Below are 16,678 nucleotides of genomic sequence, written 5' to 3'. Positions count from 1 at the left end.
ACAGCAGCTAACACAGGCAATTGAGATGAGCCAGTATTGACTATTTAGACAAGTGAATGTCTCTCCTTTATTTAGCTTCTATTTCAAAACCTTTTGCTTTTATTTTACAAGGTGCTTGAGAGTGAACCCAGGGGCTCACGCATGCAAGGCAAGCACTTTACCACTGAGTTTATTCTCTAGCTCCTAATCCTTCTGTCTCAGCATTTTAAGTGGATCAGGAGCTTGAGAGCCAACTTACTGTGTGCTACATGGTGAGTTCCAGGCCAGCCTAAGCTATATAGCAAACCGCTTCTCAAAAGATAAAAACAAATAGCAACACGCACACACCTCTACCGCAAAACAATAGAAAAACCTAGCCACCATCAACAACAGAAAAGATGCACGTGCCTGTGTGTTCATTCATGCATGTGTCTGTCTGTCTGTCTGTCAGTTTAAATGAGAGTTGGGGCTATAGCTCAGTTTGTGGAGTGCTTGCCTAGTATGCACACGGCCCTTGGATTTACTCCTCAGCCTACCTATAATTCCAGCACTCAGGAGGATCAGAAGTTCAAGGCCATCCTCTACTACCTAGTAAATGTAAGACCATGTAGGGACAAATGAGACTCTGTCTCAAAAAACAAAAACAAACAAACAAACAAAAAAGATGAAACTACATCGTTGCCATTTAAGGTCAAGAGGCAGGTGGATCTCTGTGAATTTGAGGCCAGTCAGGGCTACATAGAGAAGTCCAGTTTTTAAAAAAAAAAAAAAAGTTAAATAATAAGGTGTTGATTCCTTGCCTACTGTTAATTAGAAATCCTGATAACACAATACAAAAGTTGGCTACTACTCATATAATTCTCAAGATTGTTCAGAAGAAGCATTATTTTATAATATATACTAGATTAAAAAAATAAGGCCTTGCTCTTTCTCTCCATCCTGAGCTGGCCTGACCCAGGCATTCCATGTGATTCAGACACATGGCCCTCGCCCTTAGATTCCTGAGTGCAGACTGTAGGTGGGTGTCACCATGGCCAGCTAGAGTCTAGAGTTCTAGACAGCTTTTTAAAGTAAAAAGGTTTTTTTTTCCCCCTCTATTAATCTTTCTCTGACCACTAATACCCCAGTCTGCGTTGTTATGGGGAAATTTTTATGTCTCCTCGCTTTTTTTTTTATGACTTCTCCGTGTCTTGAAATTCTGCATGTATTATCTGTTAGTACCTGAAAGATTGCTTTCTCATCACACTCTGGGAACTTCTCAGGGGGCTTTCGAGAGATGGAGGAGAAGGTTTGCTGTGGCCTGGAGCTTTCCCTAGTGGGGGCTGCAGGACAAGGCCACTGCTGCGATGTGCCTGTCACACTGCTCTGCTATTCCATCTTTCCAGAGGCTCCCACTAAAGCTTTTGTCCATTTGTTTTGTTTCCTTGAAGCCCTGCAGCAGCACCTGGCAGACATAAACGTGGAGGGCCCAGAGAGTGGGTACGGCCATTGGATTGCCAGCACCTCAGGCTCAAGGGGCAGCATCAGCTCCGTCGATGTAAGTACGTGGGTGGAGCGTGCTGCATCGCTTTCCAGGAAAGGTGCCTAGCTCCTCAACTGCCAGCGTCACAGAAAAGATGCACAAGGATTTAGTACTCAGTGAATTACTGCAAGGTTACTGACATGATGGTGCGGTAGAGCTAGTCTATTTGGTGCTTAGTTATTGTGACGTGAATTAATGTGTGGTTTTGCTATATGGAGTAAGAATGTCTGGGCAAAAAGTCTTGACACTTGTATTAGGTGTCATTACATCCGTTTCTTCACAAATAAGTCATTTATAAATGTTTATTCTGTAAAACAGAGACAGAAAACTGCTGTACAGGATCACAGTTGCTTATTTGGACTTAGGTCTCTGCCATTCTTGGGTCCAGAATTGATCCATACAACTTCCCCTCTTTATGATTTCCAGTAAGACCTTTCAGCTGTGGTTTCTCCACCCATGCAATAAACTGATAACAGAGTATTTATCTGTGCCTGAAGACCAAGTGAGCAAGCATATGCATAGTACTACACTGAAGGTGCTTTGAGGTTCATTTTCAGGCATGTGGTCAAATCAGATCATTGTTAAGTTATTTGCAGATAAAGCTTCTCTGAGAATTTGCTTTTACCTTGAGCCTCTCTGTGTATAAGAAGAGCTAAATAACATTCCATTGTACTCTAGTTTATTTGGCTAATACTCTGTTACTAAATACTTACATTGCTTCCCACCTTTTTCTGTTACAAATACCACTTCATATGTGTGTGCTCGTTCCTATGCCAGAGGTCGGCATCTGTCATTTTCAGGCACTCTCTAACTTACTGTTTTGAGACAGGGCCTCTTTCTGAACCTGGACTTACCAATTCAGATAGTTTGCACAGTCAGTGACAGGCATCCTCATGTGTGTCCTGCCCCTTCCTATCCCCGTGCTGGGGTTCAGAAGCATACTGCTGTGCTTTGATTTCACATGGGTCCTGGGGACCCGAACTCACATCATCCTGCTTGCATGGTGGGCACTTTTATCAACTGAGCAATCTCCCCGGCCTCTAACATTTGAGTACTCTGTACTCTGTGTGAACATCTGCACATATATAGGAAAATACAAAAGTGTACAGCCTCCCCTCCCCCAATAAATAGAATCAAACTTACCTTGACCTAATGTAATTGCACTTGTTTCTTTAAAGGCCTTTGTTCAATACAGTGGCATAGTCTGTGATACACTGTATTTCAGTTCTTCAGCATCAATTTGGTGGGGAGACATTTCTGTCTATGGTAGATGTATGTATTAATTATTTGAAGAGCCGTTCATCTGTGGGTTGTTTTGTTTTGTTTTGTTTTGTTTTGTTTCAGGGTGAATCTTGTAATGGCTCAAATGATCGAGGGATGAAGTCCCTTGTAAATAAAATGACTGTGGCTCTAAAGACGAAGTCTGTTAACGTCAGGGAAAAGGTCATCAGTTTTATTGAGAATACATCAACTCCTGTGGACCGGTGAGTCTAATACAGCACGAACTTATGGTGAAGACTTAAAACTAAAGAAATGTTTAGGGCGTGAATTTGAGCTGGAGTACTTAGAAGGGGATCACACACATCCCCTGACAGCTCTGATCACGTCATCTCAGTGAAGGCTGTGCTTACTGCTTAAGGTTTGCTCCACAGATCCCGTTCCCCGTTTGCAGAGGGGGACATGGCTAAGTTTGCCCCCAGTGCGCAGTTCATAGAGCAGCAGCTTCTCAAGTGCAACCACAGTTACCTCACAGCAGGAACTTCTCCAAGAATTTAAAACCTAGATAATTTGCTCATGTTCTATACAATGGAGTCAGGCTGCAGAGATGGCTCAGTGGTTAAGAGCACTGACTGTTCTTCTGGAGGTCCTGAGTTCAATTCCCAGCAACCATATTGTACTCACAACCATCTATAATGTAATTTGATGCCCACTTCTGGCTTGCAGCTGTACATGGAGGCAGAGTACTGTATACATTATAGGAAATAAATAAATCTTTTTTTTTAAATCAATACAACGGAACCTGGTGATTCACATGTTATAGGAATTTGTTTTAAAATATAAACAAACTCCGTCTTTCCATGACATAGGAAGGGACATGGTGAACAACTGGCAAGCAAATTAAAGGACATTTGTTTGGCTGTTTGTTCCAAGTATATGACACACTCTTTTGCATTAGTGTGCTTCAGGCATGTGCATTTTGCATCTGGGATAGCTGTGAGTGTGGGCAAAGCCCACACTGTGAACTTACTTAAAACATCTGAGCTGTCTTTGTAATATCTGTACCTTGATTGCACAGTTCTCAAGTGTGAACTTTGTAGATGACATCATGTCACAATGATAAACACTGAAAGATTCTTTCCAGTTCAAATACGGACTTTGTTTCTGAGCAAGCCAGCTTGTGGGCGGATGTCAGTGTGTGGTTCCCCTCTCCTCTCCTGTCTTCCTTGCAGTATCATGGGCGAGGAGGAACAGTTGGTTTGAGGAACTTAATGTCCCTTTCTGGTATACTGCATATGCATACAAAAGTCTATCCTGTTTAATAAGTACAAAGATAACAAATAGGTTATCTTCACCAATCCAAAAATGGTACCTTGTCTAAAATACTCTGATAAAAAATACTAAAGCATTTGATTGAGCCTGAAAGATTTTATTGCTCAGTAAAGTTACGCCTGCTCTCAGAAGCCAAACTTTCGTATGGTGCTTCTGAGTCCCTGGACTTTTGCTGCTACATTTTGTTTTTAAGTGCACTGGTTCACTTTTAAGATCGACTAATGATAACCGTAAGATAAAAAGACTGCTGTCTGCTGAAGTGTCACGAAAAACTGGCTTGTCTTTGTTTTCCTTTGTGCTTGAGATGATTGAAATATTTTCTTTATAATGTGGATGCTGGGTTGCAGAACTGAGTTGATTATGTATTTTCTAAAGTGTCTGAATTTTTTTTTTATAATCATTCTGTTCTGTCCTCTGCCTTGATTTGCTATAGAATGTCTTTCAATCTTCCTTGGCCAGACAGATCCTGTGCTGAGCGGTAAGCCAATGGGAGAGCAGCTCCACCGAGCCACAGGCTCCCTCTAGCATGCCTCTCGCTGTGTGTGAGCCTCATGCCAACTTGGTTAAAGTTTCATGCTGCTGTTTGCGAAGCTAACCTTTCCCCAGTCTGCTTACGGAAGGGTGCCGCCCTGACACTGTGCTTTCCGCTTTGTGCCTGGTCTTTTTTCACAACCTTGCATGTTTCTGTCTCCCAGTCCTCAGATGAAAATCAAACTTGCTCAAACCCAAGGACTTTATAAGTTCTGCAGTTTTTGTTCTGAAGCAGGGAAAGGTAAAATATCCACAGTCAGGAGTTAGCAGGGCATTAATATTCTAATAATTCACCATTCTCTCCTGCCCTTATGCAAAATTACAGTACCTAAATCTAGAATCAGTTCATGATGCTGATACAAGTTTTTTGTCAGTGGCCACATCCCCAGCATTGAAATGTTAACTCATGTACTGATATAAATTTAAAATATTTCCAGATTCTTCTTAGTAAGAAGTATGTGTTTAGGTTGATGAATTAATATATAAAAATCTGTTTGAAAACTATAGTTCTAGGGTTCAGCATTTGGTTTTTCCCTGAAGGATATCATGGGAGACATTTTACTGTCTAATCCATTTCTTTTTCTGTCCTCAGTAAGATGGTGGGTTATAGGTGGTACAAAGATTTAAGGTTTGAAACTCTGAGTCTTCAAGCTAGGCTAAGCAAATGAACACTACCAACCTAACAACGCCATGCAGCATTGTAATATTCATTCTTGCAGAATTTTTCTTCACTTTAACTTAAGATATTAATATGAAATAATGGAACATTTACAGAAGAAAGTGTAAGGCCCGTGAGATGGCTGAGCAAGTGAAGACACTTGTTGCCAAGCTGGACAACCTGAATTTGATCCCGGGCCCATGTGCTGAGAAGAGAGAAGCAACTGCCACCAGCTGTTCTGGCTGCTGCTTACACTCCATTGCACATGTGCAAGTCCATGTACACACAGCAAATAATGGAATAAAATTTTTAAAGAGTCTGATCACACATTGAATAGAAATTAAGCCATTTTGGGCTAGTTTTGGGTGTATTTTTTTTTATAATTTCAACATTTTCAGTGATTGAAAATAGCATTTAAAAAATAACAGTTGAATAACTTGAATATTTTTGACTATTCCTACATAAGGCAATTATAAGACAACCTTTAAATTTTACCTTAGGCTATTTTAAAGAAAATAGTTCTTTTGGGGAATTGTAATCTCCTTGTGAACCATCCTTCTATAAGATCCTTGAGTTGGCCTCCAGGGCAGTTTAAATCTGTTTTTCTCTTAAATTATTAATATTATTTTTCTGAGACAGGGCTTCTCTATGTAGCCTTGGCTGTCATGGACCTACTTTGTAGACCAGGCTGGCCTCGAACTCACAGAGATCCACCTGCCTCTGCCTCCCTGAGTGCTGGGATTATAGGTGTGTACTACTGCACCTGGCTTCTCTAAATTCTTAATTTTCCTTTTACTTTTCTGTGATTCACATAATAGGTGTATTGGATTAGAAAGTACAGTTTACTTAGCAGTTTGAATGATTCAAGTTTATTTCTGAGCTCAGCAAGTTAAAATTTGTCCAAACTATTACTGTATATGTTTAAGATAAATAGTCCAAACAAACCAGTGTAAATAGAAACACCGTTGTAAGCTGGGCGTGGTGGCGCACGCCTGTTATCCAAGCTCTGTGGAGGCAGAGGCAGATGGATCACTGTGAGTTTGAGGCCAGACTGGTCTACAAAGCGAGTCCAGGACAACTAAGGCTACACAGAGAAACCCTGTCTTGGAAAAATGAACAAAAAACAAAACAAACAAACAAACAAAAAAAAAACCACCACTGAATTTCATTAAATTTGTGAGAATTTAAAGAAATGTTACAGAACTATTCTTTAGCTCATAGTACCTTTCCCTGTAGGCTAGAGAGAAACCTAGCCAGTAAAATGCTTGCCCTGGAAGCACAGGGACCTGAATTCAACCCTAGAAGCTTACATTAGAACAGAAGCTGAGCATGGCGGCTTATGATACAGTCCCAGCACTAGGGAAGGAAGGACAAGTGGATTGCTGGGACTCACTGGCTGTCCAGCCTAGCTGCTTGGCAAGCCCCAGGCCAGTGGGAAACCTTTAGATCATAAAGCAAAGTGGTTAGTGCCTAACAACACAAAAGATTGTTCCCTGGCCTCTATGCATGCACATATAGGTGCACATAGCATACATGCACGCGCGCACACACACACACACACACACACACAGAATATACACCAGTGTTTGAAGGCCTTCCAGTAGGCCTTGCCTCTTGAAGTTCCAAACAGCGCCATTCCAGATGTAAATTCTAACACACTCTAGTGAACATGGTTTGCCCTCTTACAGGATAATTTTGCATTAGAAATGTTGTAACAAAATTTTGACTGCTAAATCAATGAAAATTTAACCTAATTTCTTAGGTTATCCTAACTTGTAATTCTAAGTGTTTGCCTGCTTGCTTACTTTGAGGAGGTTAGATTTTAAAGTAAATATATAAATGAAGACTTTTTTAAATTGGTGATTTCCCCCCAAGATTACGAGTCTTGAAAAATAGAAGAATATGAGTGTTTTTATGTTAGATGAAGGACTATTCTAGCCTTCTTTGTAGTGGGTGGTTATCCTACAAAGGAAACAGTTAACTCCTCACCCCCACAGAACTGCGTAGTATTTTATGGAAACATTTTAATTTGTGCAAAAGAAGTAGCATTTCCGAGTGGTCTAAACAGAAGCAGCAGTAATGAAAACCGAGCAAAATTGCTGAGAAACTTGTAGCTATCAAAGGATTCTTGCACCTTCCTCTTGGGCTCTTGGTACTGTGTTGCTGCTGTGCAGTCAGCTTGTACAGCGGCCTGTAGACTGCGTGCTGTTCTCGGGCCTTCGTAAAGGCAAGAGGATAGCTGGGTTAATTTTAACAGAAATCCTGAAGGGCGAAAGCTTTTGCTATTACTGGTTATCAAACGAGGAAACAGTGCAGGGGTAACATCCCCAGGCCCAGACGCATGTAACCACTGGCTTATAAGTAGGAGCGTTGAAATTGTTTAACTTGGCTGCACATAATGGCACATGCCTTTTTGCTTACATAATTTATATTCTTTCAGATTTCTTAATATAGTTGTCCTAAAGCTGTGTGTGCTCTGTGAATGGCAAAGAGCATTTACATTTTGTTGGGACACTCAGTGGATGCTTTTTAGTTAAAACCCTTTGATTACTTTGTAGTGATATTGCCTTCCTAAAATTGTTTGAGTACAGGCATGTGAGCAGCAGTGACAGAGTGGGCAAGCCTTACCGAGGAGTAAAGCCAGTGTTCAGCATCGGGGACGAAGAGGAATACGACACAGGTTGAGTAATACTCTAATCTACAGCCGGTTTTGCTCAGCCCCTCAGTGACAGTCAGTCGTTCTGGGACTAGCAGACAAGTGCTTCATGGGAGAAACTTCTGTAGCCACAGGGCCTATGGCAGTGCTTCTCAGCCTTCTGCTGCTGTGATTCTATAATACAGTTCCTCGTGTTGTGGTGACCCTGCCATATCATGTTTGTTGCTATTCCATAACTGTAATTTTGCTACTGTTATGCTACTTGTAATGGAAATATGAGTGTTCCAAAGGTCTTAGGTGATCAACGCCCCCTCCCCCCCCCATGGTTTCTAGTAATGCTTTGGTTTTAGAATTCTTGAATTGTGCCTACTAGAAATCTAAGCAGAAATTTTGCTTAGATTTCAACTAACAGCAGTTTGAAGTAGTTGTATTTAAGCCCACGCCTTTGTATTTAAATCCCTTTGAACATTCACCCACTTACTGCCTGAGAGTTGTGGGCCTGGATGAAGGCACAGAGATCCTTATAGGCCACCAGATGGCACTATGGTACCTGGGAGATTTAGTTTACCTAGGAATGCCTTTATGTTTAAAAAAAAATGAATTTATTATTTTTACTTATAATTCCACAGCCTAAATTATGCAACTAGTAATCATAGTTAATATGTATATTGAGTTAGAAAGGTTATGTTAACATATATGAAGAAAAGACTCCTAAATGTCATTGCCCTTTCTACTTAGTAATCTGTTTACTCTTTTTTCTAAAAAAAAACTTTTTATTTTATGTACATTGGTGTTCTGCCTCCATGTATGTCTATGTGGGGGCGTCAGATCCCCTGGAACAGGAGTCACAGACAGTTGTGAGCCGCCATGTGGGTGCTGGGTCCTCTAGAGGAACAGCCAGTGCTCTTAACCAATGAGCCACCTTTCTAGACCTGCTTGTCCTCTTTCCATCGTGGATAATCACCTATTTGCCTAGTCTTAGGATTCAACTCTGGTAGTCTTCTAATTTTTGTCAGTTTTGAGCGGCTCCCTTATTATACATGTCAAGATGGACTTTGAAAATATATCTAGAGAGTTAGCTCTTAGCAGTAAGATTGCTACAGAGAAGCATATTTCATGTCAATAAATATTACAAAATTGACTGCTAGAAAAACTTGCATTGAAGCCACTATGATATTTCCAGTTGTTTCTTTTCCCCTCTGTGTTGCCATCTTCCTGTGGCTATGGTTTTCTTTGTTTTTCTGAGATTTTTATCTTCCTTCATGAGCAAAAGGAAAGGCAGTACACAAGTAGACTGCAGTTTATTTAACGGTCTGTCCCCAGAGGAGGAAACTGGAACTGCGTGTGTCAGTATGCATGTATGCAACAGTGTTGGGAGACGGGTAGCAGTCACGGGCGAGTGCAGTTCTGCTGCCTCCCTCATAGGAATGTGAGCTGTTCCTGCATGGTTATTAGCATGAGCTTATTGATTACAGAAAAGACACAGGAAGTCACAGAATGTCCCCTTCTCATGTCATGAAAGGGACACGAGGGATGGAGTCTTGACATGTGACATTTTCCATAGCCTTGTACATCCATTTGAACTAGTTATTGAAAGAGGCTGGAAAGATAGCCCAGTCTGTAAAGGCTTGCACCTGAGTTCAGTCTCCTCTGCCGCCTAACTCTGCTGGGTGGTGTCAGTGCACGCCTTTAATCCCAGTGGCAGAGGCAGGGGGTCTCTCAGTCCCAGGCCAGCCTGGCCTGGAAAGTGAGTCCCTGAGCAGCCACAGCTACACAGAGAAACCCTGTCTCAACAAACAAACAAGCAATGCCTGCCAAACTTAGGTTCAATTGCTGTGATAAAACACCATGACCAAAGCAACTTGGCAAGGAAAGGGTTTATCCTGTCCCACAGCTCTCAGGTCCCACTTCATCTCTGAGGGAAGCGGAAGCCATGGAGAGTGCTGCTTCTTGGCTGGCTCTTCCTGGACTGCTCAGCCTGTGTTCTTAGAGCACCAAGAAGCACCAGCCCAGGGGTGCAACCACATACAGTGATCTGGCCCCACCACACCAATCAGTAATAAAACTCACCACAGGCATGCTCAGGCCAATCTAATGGGGCCTTCTCTTTCAGAATTTACTCTATGTTATTATAAAACTAGTCAGCAGAGCTGCCTGTCCTGGTAATCCCAGCAACAAGGATACAGAGACAAGTGCATCCCTGGACTCTGTCCACTTGCCAGTCAGCCTAGTCTGCTTACTGAGCTCTAACCCAGGGATGGTTGGGCAGGGGGATGCAGGAAGGGGCGCAGGAAGGCCAGATGTTTCAGCAGGTTCAGCAGGAGCGTGCTGCAAAGCATGGTAACTTGAGTTCAAGATGTACATAATAGAAAGTTAGAACCAATTCTTTTTTTTTTAATTAATTTATTCAGACTACATCTAAATTGTTATCCCCTTACTTGTCTCCTCCCATTCCTCCCTCCCTCCCTCTTTCACGCTATTGCCCTCCCCTAGGTCAGTGACAGAAGGGGACATCCTCCCCCACCATATGGTCACAGCCTATCAAGTCTCATCTTGGCAGCCTGCTTATCCTTTCCCTGAGTGCCACCAGCCTCCCCACCATGGGGAGGTGGTCAAATATGGGGCACCAAGTTCATGTCAGAGTCAGTCCCTGCTCTCCACACAACTGTGGAGAATGTCCTGTCCATTGGCTAGATCAGAGTAGGGGTAGATGCAATTCTTACAAGAGAATCCTTGCATCTATACCTCACGCCCACACACATGCACACACTCAAGTGTACACACGCACCCACATGTGAAAAATAAATAGTGCTGGAGTGATGGCTCAGCAGTTCAGAGCACTTGCCACTTTTCTAGAGGACCTGAGTTTGTGTCCCAGCACCCCATGGTAGGTGGCACACAAATGCTTCTAACTACAACCTCAGCAATCCAGTGTTCTCTCCTGTCTCACACATGGTGTAGACTGACACACACATGCGCACATGTAAATAAAAATTCTAACAATAAAAAATACATAAATGTAAAAATTAAAAAATGTAAAAAAATAGCTTCTGAGGAATGATGGCAGAGGTTATCCTCTGGCCTCCGCAGGCACATGCATGCACACGTGCGTGCGCACACACACATGTGCTCACACACATGCACACACACATGTGCACACACACAGGCACACACATGTGCACTCATATGTGCACTCACAGGAGCACACACATAAAAACAAAGTGAGGAACATTAACCCTAGGCACTGTAATTTCTTTTTCTTAAATTAGAAAAACAGAATTAGAGAGCTTTTTTCCACGAAAAATATTTTTCTGATGTAATGAATACTGAAATTAGTGTTATTTTCTATTTAAAAGCCAGACACTGGTGAAGGAAGGCACTGCCCTCAGGAGAGATGCTTATTGCTGATGACAGCTCAGGCCATAGTTGGGCCGTCGTTAGCCACATTCTCAAAATATACTCCCAGGACTTACTTTGACTTGACTTCCGTAGTGTAAAAGTGCTGTTTCCTAACATTTCTATATTGTAGCCAGTAGGAACAGAATTGCGCTGATTCTCCCTCCCATCTGTTCAGGGCCACAGTGAGATGTTTCAGGTTGCTGAGAAGTGTGTCTGGGTTGCTGGTGGCGCCTCTTTAATGCGCTCCTTCCTTTCCAGATGAAATTGACAGCTCTTCCATGTCAGACGATGATAGGAAAGAAGTTGTAAACATCCAGACCTGGATCAACAAGCCGGACATCAAGCATCACTTTCCCTGTAAAGAAGTAAAGGAGAGTGGCCACATGTTTCCGAGGTACTTCTGAAGATGTCCAGTGGGCGAAGTTAGCATAAAGGTTTTTGTCAGGGACTTACATTCAAGTGCAAAAAGACATAATTCCCCACTGTCAACTTATGTAAAGTGTCAGTTTTTAAAGTTCTTAAACAATTTGTCCTTTGAAAATTGAGACAGAACACAGACTAGTGCACTGCACACCCAGGAACCCGTGTCTTGCACGTGCCTGCTGTTGGCAGCTCTTCACTGTCCCCATAAGCGTGACGTACACTCAGGCCATTCAGAAGCAGCTCAGGCGATAGCTACTTCACCCTAAATGCTTCAGCACTTATCCCTAGACTAAGAGCGCTTCTGACGTAACTCCAATGCCGTCACTTCATCGACTGTTATGAAACTAATGCTGCCCAATGTGTAGACCATCCCCTGAGTATTCAATGCCCACAAGTTAACTTTGGCAGCCCGTTTCTCTTCCGGGTCTGTATTACATCGTCTGCTACTGCTTTTTCTCACACAGTGTATGGTAAGACTTTCCATTTTCTCCTGCTCACCTGCTCTCCTCATGAGTCTAGGATAGTTATCTTGCAAAATGTTTCACATTCCAGGCAGGTGAAATAATTTGCCCTTTTGTTATGTTAAAAGTGAGCTAAGATATAAGAGTTTGAGGTCTTCAGTTTTATTTTATTTATTATTTATTTTTAATCTATGCCCATTTTGCCTTCAGGATGTAGTGGCAGAATATTATAAAATATGTAAGGAACCCAACAATTGCCTAGTGGCCTTCGTTATTAGGCTATAGTGTATAGACAGAATAGTTCTGGATATAGATAATCCTGTTAAAACAATTTGAGAATGGCAGGATAGTCCATTAAAGCTAAAAATTATTTACATGTTGCACAGGACTTCTTATTATAAAATATACCTTTACTCTTAAATAATTGTGGTATTTTCTATTAAAACAATTTTGCACACAATTAAATGAAAACATATACAGCTTGTTTATAGAGTATATTCATAGATAACTCAACTATTCTGCAGTAATTGGGGCTGTTGTGCTAACATGTCTGATTTGTATTCTTCTGCACTTTCTTTTCTCTCAAGCCATCTTTTGGTCACTGCGACACATATGTACTGCCTAAGGGAGATTCTTTCGAGGAAAGGACTGGCTTACATCCAGTCTCGACAAGCACTAAATTCTGTAGTTAAAATTACGTCCAAAAAAAAACATCCTGAGCTAATTACCTTCAAGTATGGAAACAGCAGTGCTTCCGGGATAGAAATCTTGGCTGTTGAAAGGTAAGATTCTTTTTTTTTTTTATATTATCTGAATTAATGTACCTTATTAAGCACAGGTTCCTTCTTGGGTTTGGTGAGTGGGTGTTGTTGACACTGAGGTGCTCCGCTCTCGTCACAGTGTCCTTTGTAATCTTCTTTCTATCATCTGTTCATATGTGGCTTCCACATTGCTACATGATTTCAGTTATGCTGTGGCAGAGTCCTCACCACAGTCATTAAGAATAATCTAAGGATGAGGTGAGGTGGCTCAGCCGATCAAGGTGACCTCCCATTAACACCCCATGATATGAGCACACCCCCCCACACCCTCACCCCCCCCCCCCAGCCCCAATAAGTGAGTATAATAGAAAAATAAAACCAAAAGAAACCCTGCAACAGTCTGGAGACTCTGCTCTGGAATGAGGAGTAGAGCTCAGTTGTCAGTGCCCAGAGCCCACGTTCACTGGCTCCTAGGTGCTTACCTCCACCTGCAAGACACCAGCCGGGCCATCACAGGGACGTGGGCCTCTGTGAGCTCGAGGCCAGCCTGGTCACACAGGGAGTCCAAGACAGCCAAGGCTATATAGAGAAACCCTGTCTTGAAAAACCAAAAAAAGAAAAAAGAAAGAAAGAAAGAAAAAAGAAAAAAATGTTAGTTTTTTTTTTAGCTTTTATTTATTTTATGTATATGAGTACTCTGTTTGCATATACACCTGCATGACAGAAGAGGGCATTAAATTTCATTATAGATGATTGTGAGCCACCATGTGGTTGTTGGGAATTGAACTCAGGACCTCTGGAAGAGCAGACAGTGCTCTTATCTGATGAGCCATCTCTCCAGCCCCAGTATTTTATTTTCCATCATTGAAACTTCGTAAGCTGAAGGTGGTTGAGATCTGTTTTCGACAACTTAATGTTTTGCTAAAGGTCAAACTAGAAAGTAAGAGAGTTGCCATTGTCTTTGGTATTGGATGTCATTGGTTTATAACTGGAGTAGATTAAATTAGATCGGTACTACACAGCAAGTACAGTGGCGTACCTGTGTTTTATTTTGGCATTATACATAATTATTAATAGTTCAGAGAATCTCACCTGTGCAATATATGAAAAGTCCCATCACTTTGACTTTTTGATTTCCAAGTACCATTTCGATTGTCTGTTGAAGTTTATGGAGTGCACAGGAACACATCTCTGCTCCCTTCATGGGTCAAGGAAAGTTGCTCATCAGTGATGACATCTCAGCAGAGCTCTGAAGGGGGCGTGCTGTATTAATACATATGTGTGTCTTTTCCCTCGTAGGTATCTGATTCCAAATGCAGGAGATGCTACCAGAGCCATAAAACAGCAGATCATGAAAGTGTTGGATGCTTTGGAAAGTTAATGTAAAAGACAGTTATTTAAGTGAAATTAAGGCAACCAAGAGAAACATGAAAATATATTTCCTGACTCAATACTAACCAGAGAGACCTTTCATTTGCTCATGGGGGTGCCTGAGTAGAGGGTCTAAATGCAAATTATTGTAATAAATCTTGGGGTGGGTACACTTTTTTTAAAAATTTCTTTTGCATCTTTGGTTTTATAAGATGATTTATTATAAAGGTCAGTTATTAAATGACTTTGAAGTAACTGGCCATGAGCCCTGTTGATCAAGGGCACAGAATGCAGTTCTGTTTTGAAGAGCTGTTTTACGGGACATGCATCACTTTCAGATTTTAAAACAACTGTGCACATACATATTTGCAATGTCTTCACTGAAATTTAGAGATAGAATTAGTTGAAGAGAATTCATTGCCACATTGAGTTTTACTACAATGAGCAATATCCGAAAATAAAAGTATAGATTAATAGTTAGCTCACTGTTTCTGTTCTTAAAAAAAAAAAAAAAAAAAAAGGAAGTCCATTTAAGGGAATGGGTGGAGATCCTAGCCAACTCAAACTCCAGCCCCTGAAGACACACTGAAGCAGCAGCTGCACCCCATCTTCACTCCAGGAGGTGACTCTGCAGACTAATTGCCTCAGAGGTGGTAAGCTTCATCGCAGCGGTTGCTAAGGAACAGTTAACAGCATTAGAAGTAAGTAGGCATGTTAAGGTTAAAATTAGCAGTTGGGGGACAGAATTGTATCTGTAAAAATGTCATTGGTCTCTTGACAAATGGGTCATTTGGTCTAGGAGATTTCAAAATGTCTTAAACACACTGAATACCCTCCTTGAGGTGGTCATGACCACGCTAATGTCCAGTTTTTAAAAAAGAGAGATAATCAGCGAGCCATAGAAACTTCCTTGTTTTTCTATCACTTTCTAAAAATGTTCTTTTGGTTTTGTCTTCTCAGTAAAATTTCAGTAGTTGCAGCTATTTTTATTCTTATACTCTGAAAACAAACAAACAAGAAAACCTTGAAGCTGTCTGATTTGCTTTGCAGCTTGCTCAGATTAATTTCTGTGGTCCATATTTGTCACATGTGATGGGAGATCCAGAACATCTTTTGGACCATGGGATGATTTTCATAAAATCTGTTTGAAAAATAGGAAATATAACCTGCCATGTCATAAAATGTAATAGATTTTCTCTAGGGGTTTGGTTGATAGAAATATCTAGATGTACCCCAGTAGTAGCCAGTTGTTTTAATTTGCTTAATGGAAATCAAGTGACTAAAAGATAACATAATTAAAAGAACTTTATTCTGAGATCTAAATAACAATTTATTTGAGTGGTTGAAGACATTTGCATGAAATTGTACCTTGTGCAGTACTTGGTATTTATAACTCTTCCCCCAAACTGTTGTATTTCATTTTTTCCATTTTCTTGAATCCCTCTCTAAAATGTCCTGAAGTCTCATTTTTCAACCATCTCAGCTATGGGGCTTTTTTTCATATATTAATATAAAGATGTTTGTGTTACTGTTTATAAATTACAATTGTAAATAAACTGATACAAGTTTGCTCAAAACTTCTGTTCTCAATGCTGTGTATTTTCTTTCTTTTATTAGCATTTTATCTGGAAACTAAACATTTTGTGTTATATTCCTATTTCTGTTCATGTACTTGGGTAGCTTAAGACTAACAGCACTTTCTGGGTGCTGGGGTGGTCATAGCCCCAGCTGTTGAAGGAGACTGAGGCAGGAGGGTCACTTGAGCTCAGGTGATGAGGATCCTGTGACCTTTCCATCCTATTTTTACTAGAGTGGGTCAATAGAACCGTCACCATAGACCTGGCTTTCTCTGTAGTAGTTGCCATGGCTGCCAGGCCAGTGCAGTTTCTAATGTAAGATGCTGCAACACACTCCCACACATCTTCCTTTCGCTCGTACATTCTTCACCCCTCTGCCCCAGTGTCCCTAGATTCTTGGAAGAGGTGATGCATTAAGAGATGATTCTGTGATCCCTTGGAAACATGATGTGGGTGCTGGGACCCAAACCCAGGTCCTTTGCAAGGGCAGTGAACGACCTTAACCACTGAGTCATATCTCCAGCCCGTTCTTTGGCCTTTTAAACTGCGGTTCATGGCTGTTTCTTCTTTTCCTCTAGAAATGTCACACCCCAGAGTTTGTAAAAAGCTTAACAACTCCCAGTGGATACTTTTTGGCTACTTTTTTTTTTTAAGTGGGGGAGGGTCTGGTCCCCAGGCTTTCTGTTTCTGTTTCAGTCTTGTCCCAGGTCTATAATGTCCTTGTTTCCAGGCTCTGAAAATGTGACAAGATATGTACTTTGAACTGCAAACCTACAAAAATTAGAAAGCA

At 41.3% G+C, this 16,678-nt stretch overlaps 1 protein-coding gene across 4 annotated transcripts in view; it reads left to right on the top strand.

Annotated features, from left to right (window-relative positions):
* The window catches only part of Tbc1d23 (TBC1 domain family member 23), a 57,917-nt gene extending 43,551 nt beyond the window's left edge, over window positions 1-14,366 (top strand). For 3 of the 4 annotated variants that reach the window (XM_051150078.1, XM_051150080.1, XM_051150081.1), the window contains 7 exons: window positions 1,410-1,516; window positions 2,846-2,985; window positions 4,485-4,529; window positions 7,832-7,920; window positions 11,554-11,689; window positions 12,767-12,961; window positions 14,240-14,366. In XM_051150078.1, coding sequence (XP_051006035.1) covers window positions 1,410-1,516; window positions 2,846-2,985; window positions 4,485-4,529; window positions 7,832-7,920; window positions 11,554-11,689; window positions 12,767-12,961; window positions 14,240-14,321 — 794 coding nt within the window. In that variant the 3' untranslated portion in view covers window positions 14,322-14,366. The remainder of the gene's footprint in view (window positions 1-1,409; window positions 1,517-2,845; window positions 2,986-4,484; window positions 4,530-7,831; window positions 7,921-11,553; window positions 11,690-12,766; window positions 12,962-14,239) is intronic. The other variant, XM_051150079.1, reaches the window with a different exon arrangement.
* Window positions 14,367-16,678: the final 2,312 nt, after the last annotated feature.

Source organism: Acomys russatus, chromosome 8 (genome assembly GCF_903995435.1).
Source record: "Acomys russatus chromosome 8, mAcoRus1.1, whole genome shotgun sequence".
Classification (NCBI taxonomy): domain Eukaryota; kingdom Metazoa; phylum Chordata; class Mammalia; order Rodentia; family Muridae; genus Acomys; species Acomys russatus.
Note: the sequence above shows the minus strand (reverse complement) of the source record. Positions and strands in the feature narration are given on the sequence as shown.